The sequence below is a fragment of the Anomaloglossus baeobatrachus genome, chromosome 1 (genome assembly GCF_048569485.1).
Source record: "Anomaloglossus baeobatrachus isolate aAnoBae1 chromosome 1, aAnoBae1.hap1, whole genome shotgun sequence".
Classification (NCBI taxonomy): domain Eukaryota; kingdom Metazoa; phylum Chordata; class Amphibia; order Anura; family Aromobatidae; genus Anomaloglossus; species Anomaloglossus baeobatrachus.
In genome coordinates this window covers 303,284,054-303,298,622 of record NC_134353.1, presented here as the reverse complement: position 1 = coordinate 303,298,622, position 14,569 = coordinate 303,284,054, and the positions used below count along the sequence as shown (strand labels likewise).

Sequence of the window (14,569 nt, the reverse complement as noted above, 5' to 3'; positions counted from 1 at the left end):
CATTATGGATCTCCAGATAATTAACTTCATAATACAAAATCCCATACATTACGTGATTGCATTGGGGATGGAGAGGGCTCAGGAGCTGAGCTCTCGCTATACAAGGCTTCAAACTCCCACTGGCCAAGGGTGAAATGTTTTTTTGATGATATTAATTACTGAGGTAAGAAGTCGAAAGGGGTTAAACTAAAGGGGCAATAATGTTTAGTTACTTTGGCTTCATATTGTTGCAGCTAAAGCATTTTTGTGATTTTACCTATGCGAAATATCTGTCGATTGTAATATAATTCTGTTTGAACTTCTATTTTTCTACAAAACTAATCCCCAACTTTCTATTGCTTTATTTCTAATGTACATATGTGTATACATTCCATAACACATATGGCATATGGCATAAAATGTATTATTTTCCTGTACATGGTCAGTTTAGTATTTTTTGCTATTAGAAAATCTCTATTTCTGTGTTTTAAATAAGTCTTTTGAAGTTTTACTATAGATTTCACTTGCTTTGCTCTTTGATTGGCTTATTGGAAGATTTTACTCATCACTCTCTAAAGCTACTATAATACCAATCCAATCAGTAGTCACTTTCCGGTCAGTAATTGTTGCATGACCTGTTTAGACAAGCAGGCTACATGTCCCATGCATGTAGAATTATTAGTAATAGATCATTCAGTTACATAGGTAAACAGCTTGAAAAAAAGACTTAGGTCCATCTAGTTCAACCTTCATCTACCAATTATATATTTTTGTCACTAAATTATCTATAACCCACAATGTTATGTGTACTGAGGAATCATGCAGCCCTTTTTTAAAAGCTGTTATAGTGTCTGCTATTACCTGCTCTTGGCTCTTGTGGTAGGGCATTCCACAATCTGACTGCTCTAACTGTAAAGAACCCTTTTCTATTTAGATGCCAGAGTAACCTATCTTCAGTGGAACCTCCAGCAATATCAGTCTTGGCTGTGGTTGCCTGTATTGAACTCCGGAGCTCTCACTTGAGCTCTGGAGTGCAGCCTGGACTGAACTCGAGGTTTGCAGGACTGAACTGCTAGCGCCGACTGATTACCCGGCGATTGCGGATCAGTTCATGGCAGCTGCGAACAGGCTGGGCTGATCTCCGAAGCTGTCACCTGAGCTCCGGAGTTCAGCCTGGCCTGTCCGCAGATGTGACATGAACTGAACCGCAATTGCCATGGAAACAGTCGTGCTCCCGGTTCAGTTCTGCAAACCCTGAGTTCAGTCTAGGCTGTACTCTGAAGCTCAGGTGAGAGCTCTGGAGTTCAATGCAGGTAACTGCAGCCAGAACTGGTATTACTGGTGGTTTCTCCGGTAGCCAGTCCGATTCTGCCTATCTTCCACTTGTATTGTGTGCCCCCTAGTCTTTAAAGGCTTCCATTGTTCTTTGCAACATATGATCAGGTTGGACATTTGCTACCCAGAATAACATTTTTTTTAAAGTAAACTAAAGGGCCATTTTACCTAATGAATGTGCATTTAGCCCGTATGTTGGGTGGTCGCCAGCCTGCATGATTATCAGGGAACAAGCATTATTGCACCCAAATATAGACCATAGTACGATTATTATTCTGTACGATGTAGACGTCCATGAAAAATTTCTAATATTTTTTTAATCGCAGCTTGGATTGAATGAAGCCATGTAATTATTAACACTCCAATTTATGTGAAATCACTAATGGTATATTATATTTGAGCTAAGCTCTAATTACTATGGGCTACATGTTCCATAATTGTGTCTGTTAAGATTTATTATTTGAGCAGGAAGTTAGATTTTTGCTATTTATCATTACGATTTATGGGTCAGAATGATTAGGCAACGCTGCATATGCTCCAAGTAAAAGCAAACTGAGCCAAAATAACATCTGTCGTGGTAATATGTTCCTTAGATATGGGGAGATAAAGAGATGGAAGTATTTTATTGTCTGGAGGAAAACAAGATCTCGAGCAGACTGCCACCGTTGATTCAAACTCGAAGCTTATTAGATCAGAAGAAATGCAGATTTGGAGAATGAGAAACGCTGGAGATTATATCTGTCAATGTTATCCATTCTTGCAGCAGTTAAGACACCTCTACAGCATTAAATAAAAATTCTTAGGATTAGTGTCAATAATCAAATGTTTATTGCTAGAGAGAAAATACAGATAGGGATGTGCACGAGGGTATTGTCTGCAGTACCGGTAGAAGAAGAAAAGAATTTATCTGAAGTTTACTAACTGACTGAAAACAAGTCAATGAGAGGCAGCGTAGTGCCGCTCACTTCGAGAGCTATTGATTTAGGCTAATAAAAGAAGCTCTGCTTAGATGTGAGTCATAACGTGAAGGGCTCTGAGGATTACTTATGATCTGTTTGTCAATGTGATCCAATGGATCATGGAGACAATGCCGAGAAACTTCCTGCCTAATTCTAGGTTTTCATACTGTACTACCGAATTCCTATATATAGAAAAACAGAAAAATTACATGTGTGCCTAAATAATTACTATAGAACAAGAACAAATTTCAAGCTCTCATGCTCACATAAGATTTTTATCCAAAAAGTTATCTTATCCTTCTAAAATTACAATCCAGCAACTTTCAAGTAAATTCATATATTTTGCAATTGTTACACAAAAAGGCAGAATTCTCATCATATGACAAACTGTCATGCGATGTTCAGCTCTGCACTCACCTGTTGGTATTGTGGCATTAGACTCTGTTCACACTGTAAAGTCTGATAAGCAACCTGGGTCTGGTGGAGTGTTCAGTCAGAGTCAGGCATCGGCTGCTGCAGCTTCATTGGTCTTCAGCTCTGTAAGAGTTAATTCTTGTAGACTTGTGAGCAAGACCTAAATACTCAGGGTGCTGATTGCCATGTGCAGTTGCTGCTTCCCTTAATTAAGCATGCCTTTCTTCCTTCTTGTGCCGGTGATCGCACATGCAAACCTTGATCTTGTTGATCCTCTTATATAGGCTGCAGACACATTAGCGTATGGCATTCGATGCGAGAGCATCAGATGCAATATCCTAATAACCCCCGGCTCAGGCTCTGCTGTGAGCGTGAGCCGAGTGATGGGTCACGGCTACGAAGCTGAGGACAGGCACTGCGGAGGAGAGGGAGGGGTTAATCCCCCCATCTCCTCCATTGTCAGCCTGTGTGTATATCGTACTGCTCTGTGATAACATCCGAGTGCAGTCCGATGTTTCTCTCGCACCCATTCACTTGAATGGGTGCGAGTGATGCGGCTCTCAAAGAAAATCACAGCATGCTGCTATTTTTTCCTCAGTCCATTTACGGCTGAGAAAAAAAATTGTTGATCTGACCTGCAGCACTGTCTAACATGGGGCCGAGTGCAATTTGAGATTTTTTCGCATTGCACTCATCCGATTTATATGCTTTAGATGCTTATATTTGAGCATACCCATATGGTGATTTTTGCAGCACTTGTGAGTGTTCTGAGCATTCCCCTGTCGTGCGTTACGTTTCCCCCTTTTTAGTTACTCCCCTACAGACATATTGTTCTTGTGCATTAAGAGTGCTGCTTGTACAACTTTCCGTTTACCCTTGTCTGTCATTATTTGTGGGGTTTTGGTTTCTGGATTCTGGCCCGCTCCCTAAGTGGGGAAAGTATTATCAGGGTTTGGACAGGAGACAGGGCCACGCTGGAGGCTTGTCCCTGGCTACTACCGAGTCTACCATCAAGATAAGGGACATCGCACGGGCCCCAATCTCAGGGTAAGCATAGGAGCCCCAATATCATCCGTACTTCCCCGTAACACAAACTAAACAAAAGCTGAACTGAAGCGTGAACTATTTGATGTTCTTATGCTTATTAAAGCTGCAATCATTGGGATTAATTCATAAATCTATAAAGCTGCACACCAGTTACACATCAGAAATTGCCATCATAGCTCATCATAAAGCACCACCGGTAAGGCTATGTGTACACGCTGAGTATTTGATTGGAGAAATTCCTGCATCAAATCTGCATCTCTTGGCAGAAAAAAATGTGCATTTTTGACTCACATTTTTTGCTGTGTTTTTGATGCGTTTTCCTTGCTTTTTTCCATGCAGTTTCTATGCATTCTGGGATGAAAAAATGCTGCAAAAGAAATGAAAGAATTGATATACTGTAGATTTATTTCTGTACCAAATCTGCAAGGAAAAAAGCAACATGTTCACAAAACTTCAGGATTCTTTGCTGGAATTCAGATTTGCATGCAGTTTTCTGACAAACCTGCACTTAAAATATGTATCAAAACACGCTATAAAAACTCACTGTGTGCACATAGCTTAATTGTGAAAATTGCCAATAATTGAAGGAGTATTCTAATCAATAACATTCAGAGGATATGCTAAAACTGGATGTTAAAAAAGATCACATCTCTCCTTTCTCCTCATCGCTTTTGCTGTGAATGAAGGGGGGGACATGGGGCTCTGAATTTATAAGTATTAATGTTTTCAAATGTAAATCTTTCCATTATTGCCACTTTATCATCTTGTGTAAGAAATAGAAAAGAAAAAATAATGAATGCTTTTGGATGTAATGTATAATTGTTTATTATAATAATCGCAGTGGCAGACAGGTTCAGTGCAACCCTTGTGTATTTACTTGTTCAGGATCTTACAATTACTTATTATACGGACTTATTTGCTTGTGTGTTGTTATTTCTTCTTACAGGAGGTGACGTCCCCTACACTACTTTAGCAACGAGAATGATGATGGGAGCGTGGTGGTTGTTCGCCTTAATTGTCATTTCTTCTTACACGGCAAACCTAGCGGCCTTCCTGACAGTCTCACGCATTGAGAGCTCTATTCAGTAAGTATTTTTAATTAGACATTTATGTAAGCGTTAAAGTGTAGCAAATACCAGCATTTTGAAGTGTATGGAGATTAAGAATAATTGCACTGACTTAATCTCTATTCATTAATCTCTTAGAAAATATTTTTAGGCGTGCACACAGCAAAAGTTGGTTGGAAGTGCCAGTGAACTGAGTAAAACTCAAAGTCCAGAAATCAAAGAGAATCACTGCACTCTCAAAAGTTACATTCAAAACGTGTTTTATTGTCAAGCTTGCAACTGTATAAACGTTTCGGCCTTGTTTTAGGCCTTGCTCACTAGTCGCTAGAAAAGAACAAAGATAGTGTTTAAGTGACTTATTTACAATATAATACAATATACATCATGTAACAGAGTATGGGTTAAACATGAACTGTATCAAAGAGGGTCAAACAAAAGTCTGGCTGGAAACATATAATTTGAAGAAGGAGGAAAAACAGACAGAAAATTAAAATACAATGACAGAAGTAGAGGAAGCGATCTACTCCATATAGGTATTTGGATTAGAGCATACCTCCCGGAAAGTATATGTAAGGGGAGAATACTAAGGGGGAATGACACCATAATGGTCGGCAATCTGTAATCAAATAAATATAATGATTAGCATTGTCTAGTAGGTAAACCTGGCCAATAGTCTCAATTACATATAATTTAATACCTCAGCGTATTAGGAGTAGTATAGATATCTTGTGAAAATAAATTGCGTAAATTCTCGTTATCCCTTTAAAGTCACTGTAGTGCAGAAGGGACTTGTGTGTTATCCTCCCCTTGGGGGTAGTTTGAGGAACTGGTAAGGTAATAGTTAATAGGTTATTTTTACTATCCTTATAATAATGCAATAATATACTTGAATTATATAGGATGCAATGTCCCATATTAGATTTACAATACAGAAGTGCTCCCATTCAAAGAAATTGGAATCACTCCTGTGCAATTGTCAGGATATACTGTATCAGGATATATATTGTATATTATACTACCAACCTGTAGGATTAAACCTTACTAATGCAGTGCTAGCCCGTCCTGCGTTATGGCAAATGTGAGTCATATCCACAACAGCACGCTATTTATGCTCTGTTCCCACCCATAAGCGCTCATGTGATAAAGTTACATCAATCCTGTTTATCAATGAGTGCTGCGCAATCGCAATGGGTGTAGTAGGCTTCAAGGGTTATCACTGCGCATGCGCGATTGGTGTAGAAGGTCCTCAAATAGTACGCTGTTACGATTCAATTAAAGGTGCTAGAATAAGATTGCTCTTAGGTGATGTGGCATCCGAGGAGACTATTTAGGATCTAATATATGTCATATAAGTCATATATAACGTTGCGCATTGCACAAGCGCAATAGAGATATGAGGTTTTCAAAGGTTTGTAGTGCCCACGCATAATGGGTGTAAACAGACTCCTGATGTTATGCTAATAGATTGCCCATTCATGGAGTGCTCCACCAGTGCTGTCATTCCATGTATTATTATATTTGTTAGATTACGGTATAACTTTCAACGATAGGAAGAAGGGGCATGATGTTAAGAAGAAGTAAAAAGGGAAGAAATCGTCATAGTTGAGAGTTGTAAAATAGGGGGTTATAGAGAATCATTTAAGCAAGAAAGCATATATGAAAGAGAACATGATAGCGCAAAAATAGGTAATCATGACACTGCATGAGGATTAAAGATTCCTAAAGAAAATGTATATAAGAAATACACATTATAGATCAATGTTCACATATTAAGAACCGATGATCATAGAGCCAAATTTGCATAAGGATGGAAACACCTATACATGGAGAATCATAAAAACAACATAGTATTTACATTATGAATCCATGTCCACATATTACTGTAAATAAAATTTGTACCTATATTGGAGAACATGATCATAGAAGATTCTTGAAAAAAGTATATAATCATAATACAGTATGTACAGTAGAGACCAATATCTATATATTATTGTAAATAGATTTGCATTTATATTAATTATAGAGAAAAGTATATGCAACCACATATACAAAAGATTGAACGTGGGGGTCCCAACCTTATATATTCTAAGAGGAAAAAAGGGGGGGTTAGAAGCAGATGAAAGATGCAATATTATGGATTAGATGACATATTTATAAGAGATCTTACGAAAAGTGCGCAGAGAAATGGACAAGGGATATGTGCAAAATTCAATGTCTATTTCTGGGGAAAGAAGATTAGAATTCGGTTAGAGAAAAATTAGGAGAATTAAGACCAGTCTAATTCACGATTTAGACCCTTAGGCTCAAGGGTGTCTAATTTATAGATCCAGAGGCTCTTCCTATTCTTCAACAACTGTATATGGTTCCCACCTCTACGTGGTCTATCAATTCTATCTATGACCTGAAATCTCAATTGGGACACATTATGGCCAGCTGTGCAGAAATGATGTGCAACAGGAAGCCAAGTCATCTTACAGCGTATTAAAGACTTGTGGCTGGCTATGTGGTCTCTTATATGCTGGGTAGTCTCCCCAAACATACAAGAGACAGCACGGACACTTGATCAGGTAAACCACAAAATTGCTGTCACAGGTGTAAAAGTCCTTTATCTTAAAAGTCTTTCCAGATCTAGGGTGTGAAAAAGAATCTCCCCGTACAACATTGGAGCACACCACACAATTCAAACATGGAAATGTCCCCTTACATTGTGTACTAAGGAATGTCTGTCTCTGTTTTTTTCCTCCCTAAATCTGCTCTGACTAGAGAGTCCTTCAGATTTTGTGGACGTCTCTTACACATTAGCTGTCTGTTCTGCAATGCCACAATATTGGGGTATGACTTTGTCAGTAGTGGCCAGTGTTTGCTAATGATGCTATAAATCTTAGGGACTGTAGGGTGGTGCTCATATACAAATGAAATTTTTTCGGTAGTATGTTTCAATAGTGGAGTTGATGGTGTCTGTAAGGCCCTTGCATACTCTTCCTGTAATAAGTTTTTGGGGTATTTCCGCTCAAGAAACTTTTCGAACATCTCATCAAATCTCAGGGGTAACATGTTTTTATCAGAAACAATACGAGTCACTCGTTTGAACTGTGATCTCGTCAGGCTGTTTTTTAAGGATGTTGGATGTCAGCTGTCATATTGTTGTAAACAGTTACAGTCTATTGGTTTCTGAAAGAGGTTTGTTGTAATATGGCCCTCGACGGATTTCAAGACCTTTGTATCCAAGAAATTAATTTTTATGTCATGGTAATTAATTGTAAATTTCAATTCTGGCCATATGTTGTTAATATCAGTGTAGAATGATGTAAGATCACTAAGGCAACCCTTCCAAATACAGAACACATCGTCAATGAAACGATTCCAACACAGGATATTTAAAGAGTTTATGGCTACAAATGAATTGTCTCTCAAAGTAGTCCACATACAGGTTTGCATACGCAGGGGTTACATTCGAGCCCATTGCGGTCCCGCAAATCTGCACATAGAAATCATCCCTAAAAAGGAAAAAATTTTCCCTTAAGATGATACCAAGTAGTTCCAGACAAAAATTCCATGATTCAATGTTCATTCCCATTTCTTCCAGGGCGACAGAAATGGCTCTAATTCCTTTATCATGTGTAAAGGAAGTATAGAATTTCTGGACATCTAGGGTGACAAGGAAGCTGTCTAGTGGAATAACCCCAATAGAACTGAGCTTTTTAAGGAAGTCCGCCAGTGTCAAGGAGATAGGCTCTAGTGTTTTTAGTCAAGGGTGTTAGGGTTTTTTTTTAGGTATTTGGATAAGGGAGACAAAATTGAGAACATCGATGTCACTATCAGCCTTCCTGATGGATTTAGTGGAGTTTTATGGACTTTGGGCGAAACATACAGAACTGGTGTAACGGTGTGGCTGTTGGATAAGTATGTACAAGTTTTGGAGTCTATTACACCTTTGGGTTGATATTGTGACAGGATCTTTCTGAATCTTTTTGTAAGTATAGGTGTCATCAAGTTCTTTCAGGGTATTCATAACTACTATACTGCCACTCTTGTACGCCGGTTTGATTGTGATGTTCTTGTTCTGTTGTAGGTTGTTAAGTGCCCTTTTCTCTAATACAGTCAAATTATTGTGTGTTGGGTAAAAACCTAATCTGGTCTCATGCATATGAGACAACATCATTATCTATGAGTAAAATCAGTGTTTTAGCAGGATGGTAAGTCTTGAGTAGAGATGAGCGATGTTTGAGGTTCGACAATTTCATGTTCGAGTGATTTTGGGAGGTGTTCGAACTCGAACTCGAGCTTTTTGCTAAAAGCTCGACAGTTCGAGTTAGGTTTGAGAACGGTTCGATCAACAAAAGCGTGACTTTTCACAGTAAGGCTGTGTGCACATGTTGCTATCTGCATGCGTCCTGCATCCCCAGCACAATCCCTCTCTCTTTCCTACTCACCAATCACGGGCGCGTCGCTGCACGGCTGTCACAAATCTGCGGCGTCTTTTCCTCTTTTGAAAATGGCTGCCACTTCATTATTCAATCAGTTATTCCGTGCTTTCCCCGCCCACCGGCGCCCATGATTGGTTGCAGTCAGACACTTCCCCACGATGAGTAACAGCTGTCTCACTGCAAATAATCACAGCCACCGGCGGGCGGGTCTATATCGTGCAGTAAAATAAATAAATAAATAAAAATGCAGTTCCCCCCAATTTTGATAACAGCCAGGATAAAGCTGCATGGCTGGAGGCTGGTATTGTCAGGATGGGGAGCGCCACAGTATGGGGAGCCCACCACCCTAACAATATCACCCAGCAGCTGCCCGGAATTGCCGCATCCATTAGATGCGACAGTTCTGGGACTCCACCCAGCTCATCCCGAATTTCCCTGGTGCGGTGGCAATCGGGGTAATAATGAGTTTAATCATGCCAGGCGTCTCCCGGGGACACCTTCCATGATTAAACTGAAAGTGAAAGTAAAGAAACACACACAGCAAAAAATCCTTTATTTGGAATAAAAGACAAAAAAACATCCTCTTTCACTATTTTATTAATCCGGAAACAACAATCTAGGTCCGAAGTAATCCACACGACAATGTCAGCTCTGCTAGCTCTGCTACATGAAGATGACAGGGAGCGTTCTGTGTCCTCTCCACGTAACACATGAAGAGAATCGCGCTGTAATCTGAGACTTCAGTCTGCAATGCAGAAGTCAACATTACCAAATCGGTTCGCGGTTCTCCAGTTCTAAGCTCGAGTGATTTTGGGGGCTGTTCGAGATCGAACTAGAAGTCGAGCTTTTTGCAAAAGCTCGATAGTTCTAGATACGTTCGAGAACGGTTCTAGCAGCAAAAAGCAGGGCTTTTTACAGCTACAGTGTGCAGGAGCCATCGCTGGCAGCCTGCCACAAGCTGGTAACCAAGATAAACATCGGGTATCCAAGCAAAGCGCTTTGGTTAGTAACCCGATGTTTATCTTAGTTACGTGCAGGAAGCCCACACTTCCCCGCTCAGCTTGCTCCGCCCCCTCCTGCCTGCGGCATGTACACATACATATACACACACACACACACACACACACACACACACTGCACTCTGCACACATGGTCCCGCTCGGCTTACCTGCGGTGATGAAGTCCCGCCATCCCGACCTCAGCGCTGTCACTGTCCTCCATGGCCGCCGCTTGTCACATCACCTCTCGCTTCCGACCCGAGACTGACTAGCGGTGACGTCACGGGCCTCTCGCGATATTTGGCTGTGAAGGCGCCGGTCATTGAACTCAGTGACAGGCGCTGTCAGCAGTGCAGGAGATCTGCGCAGGTAATGTACCTCACTGACAGCAGCACTTGTCATGCCCTGCAGTGACCTGGGCTGACCCATTGATGTTAGCTCAGGTCACTGCACTGCTCTCCCAGCCAATGGGGAACATCCTGCTCTTCATTGACTGGGACAGTGTGGATCGTCATGGCAACCCCTTGGATTACACCAGACCTGGATTTGTTTTTCATTCTAATAAATTGGTTAAAGAGGGAATGTTTTGGGGAGTGTTTTTTCAAATAAAAATGTGGTTGTCGTCTATTTTTTTTTATTACTGACTGGGTTGGTGATGTCGGTTATCTGATAGACGCCTGACCTCACCAACCCCAGGGCTTGATGCCAGGTGACATTACACATCTGGTATTAACCCCATATATTACCCCGTTTGCCACCGCACCAGGGCGCGGGATGAGCTGGGGCGAAGCACCAGGATTGGCGCATCTAATGGATGCGCCACTTCTGGGGCGGCTGCGGCCTGCTATTTTTAGGCTGGGGAGAGTCCAATAACCATGGACCTCCCTAGTTTGAGAATATCAGGCCCCAGCTGTCTGCTTTACCTTGGCTGGTAATCCAATTTTGGGGGACCCCTACGTGTTTTTTTTTTTAATTATTTATTTAATTTAAAATAACAGCGTGGGGTGCCCTCAGTTTTGGATTACCAGCCAAGGTGAGGTTGCCAGCTGTGGTCTGCAGGCTGCAGCCGTCTGCTTTACCCTAGCTGGCTACAAAACTAGGGGGAACCCTACGTCATTTTTTTTTTCATTTTTTTGGCTAAATACAAAGCTAAGCACCCCTTAGTGCCACATGAAAGGCACCAAAGGGTGCTCCACTTTTTCTCCATTTTTTCTCCACTTTTTCTCCACTTTTTCTCCATTTTTTTCTCCACTTTTTCTCCACTTTTTCTACATTTTTTTCTCCACTTTTTCTCCACTTTTTCTCCACTTTTTCTACATTTTTTTCTCCACTTTTTCTCCACTTTTTCTCCACTTTTTCTCCACTTTTTCTACATTTTTTTCTCCACTTTTTCTCCACTTTTTCTCCACTTTTTCTCCACTTTTTCTCCACTTTTTCTCCATTTTTTTCTCCACTTTTTCTCCACTTTTTCTCCACTTTTTCTCCACTTTTTCTCCATTTTTTTCTCCACTTTTTCTCCACTTGTTCTCCACTTTTTCATCACTTTTTCTACATTTTTTTCTCCACTATTTCTCCTTTTTTTCTCCACTTTTTCTCCACTTTTTCTCCGTTCTTTTTCTATGGTCGGTCTACCCATTAGCTCTGCCATGCATACTGTAGCTCTACACCTACTGCACATGTTACTTTAAGATTGACATCTCTTTCGTACCAGAGCTGTCTAAGTCTACTCTGACCCCATATTTGTCATTACTTTATTGTCCTTGTACTGTATTATGACATTTGTATCATGTGTTTCATTTCTTGCTGTGTTGCAATTTTTTTGCTGCATCCCAATTGTATCTCTACATTGTTCGAGTTTATGTTATTGTTCTCTCACTCTTATGTGATACTGATTATTGTAATTTTTCATGATTACATGCAGATAAGTCCAATCTGACGAAGGCTCAGGCCGAAACGTCATTTGTAACTTGTTTTGGACAAAAACATATATGCTTATGAAAAAAAAAAATTTCTTAATACGGACCAATAAAGAGTGATTTTGCATTACTATCCATTGTGACTTACTGACTTAGTCTGGGAGATATAGAGTGCCGAGGTTACTCACTAATTTTATCTATTATTACCACTGATCACCTATATACCAGTGAGCAGAGCTTCCTCTACAGTAGTTCTCCTGATTAGGCATGCCCTTACCTCATGAGCAGGGCATTGCAGCTTTGGTAGCAACCATTACGACATGGACTCTGCTGCTGTGGACCCGGGGAGAGTGAGTGCAGATTCATTGCACCCACACTCCTCACATGAAGGGTCCGCACTCCTAGAAAATGGGGGATACGTTCCCTGAGTGTCTCCCCCCCATATTCTAGACGGTCCAGAGTCGTCGTGGGACCCCTTTATTTTTTTTCTTACAATAAATTGGTGAAAGAGGAAATGTTTTGGGGACTGTTTTTTCAAATAAATTTCTTTTGTCGATTTTTTGTTTTTGTTAGTACTGACAGTTTATGATGTTGGGTATCTAATAGACGCCATGACATCACAAACTGCTGGGCTTGATCTCAGGTGACTTTACAGCTAGTATCAACCCGATTTATTACCCCGTTTGCCACTGCACCAGGGCACGGGATGAGCTGGGGTGAAGCGCCAGGATTGGCGCATCTAGTGGATGCGCCACGTCTGGGGTGCCTGCGGCCTGCTATTTTTAGGCTGTGAAGGCCCAATAACTATGGACCTTCCCACCCTGAGAATACCAGACCACAGCTGTCCGCTTTACCTTGGCTGGTGATCCAATTTGGGGGGGACCCTACTTTTATTGTGTAATTATTAATATTTATAAAATAATTATAAAAAAGAGCCTGAGGGGACCTCCACATTGGATCCCCAACCACGGTAAAGCTGCCAGCTGTGGTTTTCAGGCTACAGCCGTCTGCTTTACCCTAGCTGGCTATCAAAAATGGGGGGACCCAACGTCATTTTTTTTTTTTAACTATTTTTTAAATAGAAAAAATTAATGGGCTTCCCTGTATTTTGATTGCCAACCAAGGTAACAGCAGGCAGATGGGGGTGGCAACCCATAGCTGTCTGCTTTATCTGCGCTGAGAATCAAAAATACCGCGGAGCGCTACGTCATTTTTTTAAAGATTTATTTTTACAGCACTGTGATGTCCAGCAATCAAAATACAGGGAAGCCCATTTTATTTTTAGTTATTTAAATAAATAATTAAAAAAATATATATGGGCTCCCGCTGCATTTTTTGTATTGCTAGCTAAGGGTAATCCAAGCAGCTACTAGCTGCTAAGCCCCACTGCTTGGTGTTACCTTCACTGGCAATGGAAAATCCAGGGAAGCATTTTTTATTTTTTTTGCCAAAAAACTACAAAAAAAGGACGTGAGCTTCGCCATATTTTTGTATGCTAGCCAGGTATAGCAGGCAGGTGCTGGAAGAGTTGGATACAGCGCCAGAAGATGGCGCTTCTATGAAAATGCCATTTTCTGAGGCGGCTGCAGACTGCAATTCGCAGCAGTGGGGCCCAGAAAGCTCAGGCCAACCTGTGGTGCGGATTCCAATCCCCAGCTGCCTAGTTGTACCTGGCTGGACACAAAAATGGGGCGAAGCCTACGTCATTTGTTTTCTAATTATTTCATGAAATTCATGAAATAATAAAAAAAGGGCTTCCCTTTATTTTTGGTTCCAAGCCGGGTACAAATAGGCAACTGGGGGTTGGGGGCAGCCGTACCTGCCTGCTGTACCTGGCTAGCATACAAAAATATGGCGAAGCCCGAATAATTTTTTCAGTGGGCAAAAAACTTCTGCATACAGTCCTGGATGGAGTATGCTGAGCCTTGTAGTTCTGCAGCTGCTGTCTGTCTGTATGGAGAAGAGCAGACAGCAGCTGCAGAACTACAAGGCTCAGCATACTCCATCCAGGACTGTATGCAGAATTTTTTTGCCCACCAAAAAAATGACGTGGGCTTCGCCATATTTTTGTATGCTAGCCAGGTACAGCTGGCAGCCACGGGCTGCCCCCAACCCCCAGTTGCCTATTTGTACCCGGCTGGGAACCAAAAATATAGGGAAGCCCGTTTTTTTTTAATTATTTCACTTATTTCATGAAATAATTAAAAAACAAATGATGTGGGCTTCGCCCCATTTTTGTGTCCAGCCGGGTACAACTAGGCAGCTGGGGATTGGAATCCGCAGCACAGGTTAGCCCGAGGTTTCTGGGCGCCTCTGCTGCGGATTTCAGTCCGCAGCCGTCCCAGAAAATGGCGCTCTCATAGAAGCGCCATCATCTGGCGCTGTATCCAACTCTTCCAACAGCCCTGGAGCCGGGTGGCTTGTTGG

General features: G+C 41.3%; 1 protein-coding gene across 2 annotated transcripts in view; it reads left to right on the top strand.

The window, feature by feature from the left end:
- GRID2 (glutamate ionotropic receptor delta type subunit 2) overlaps nucleotides 1-14,569 on the top strand; it is a 1,893,008-nt gene that overhangs the window by 1,538,614 nt on the left and 339,825 nt on the right. For both annotated transcript variants that reach the window (XR_012754338.1, XM_075351083.1), the window contains exon 12: nucleotides 4,681-4,819. Coding sequence is in view for 1 of the 2 variants with exons in the window: in XM_075351083.1 (XP_075207198.1) it covers nucleotides 4,681-4,819 (139 nt within the window). In the remaining variant the exon portion in view is untranslated. The remainder of the gene's footprint in view (nucleotides 1-4,680; nucleotides 4,820-14,569) is intronic.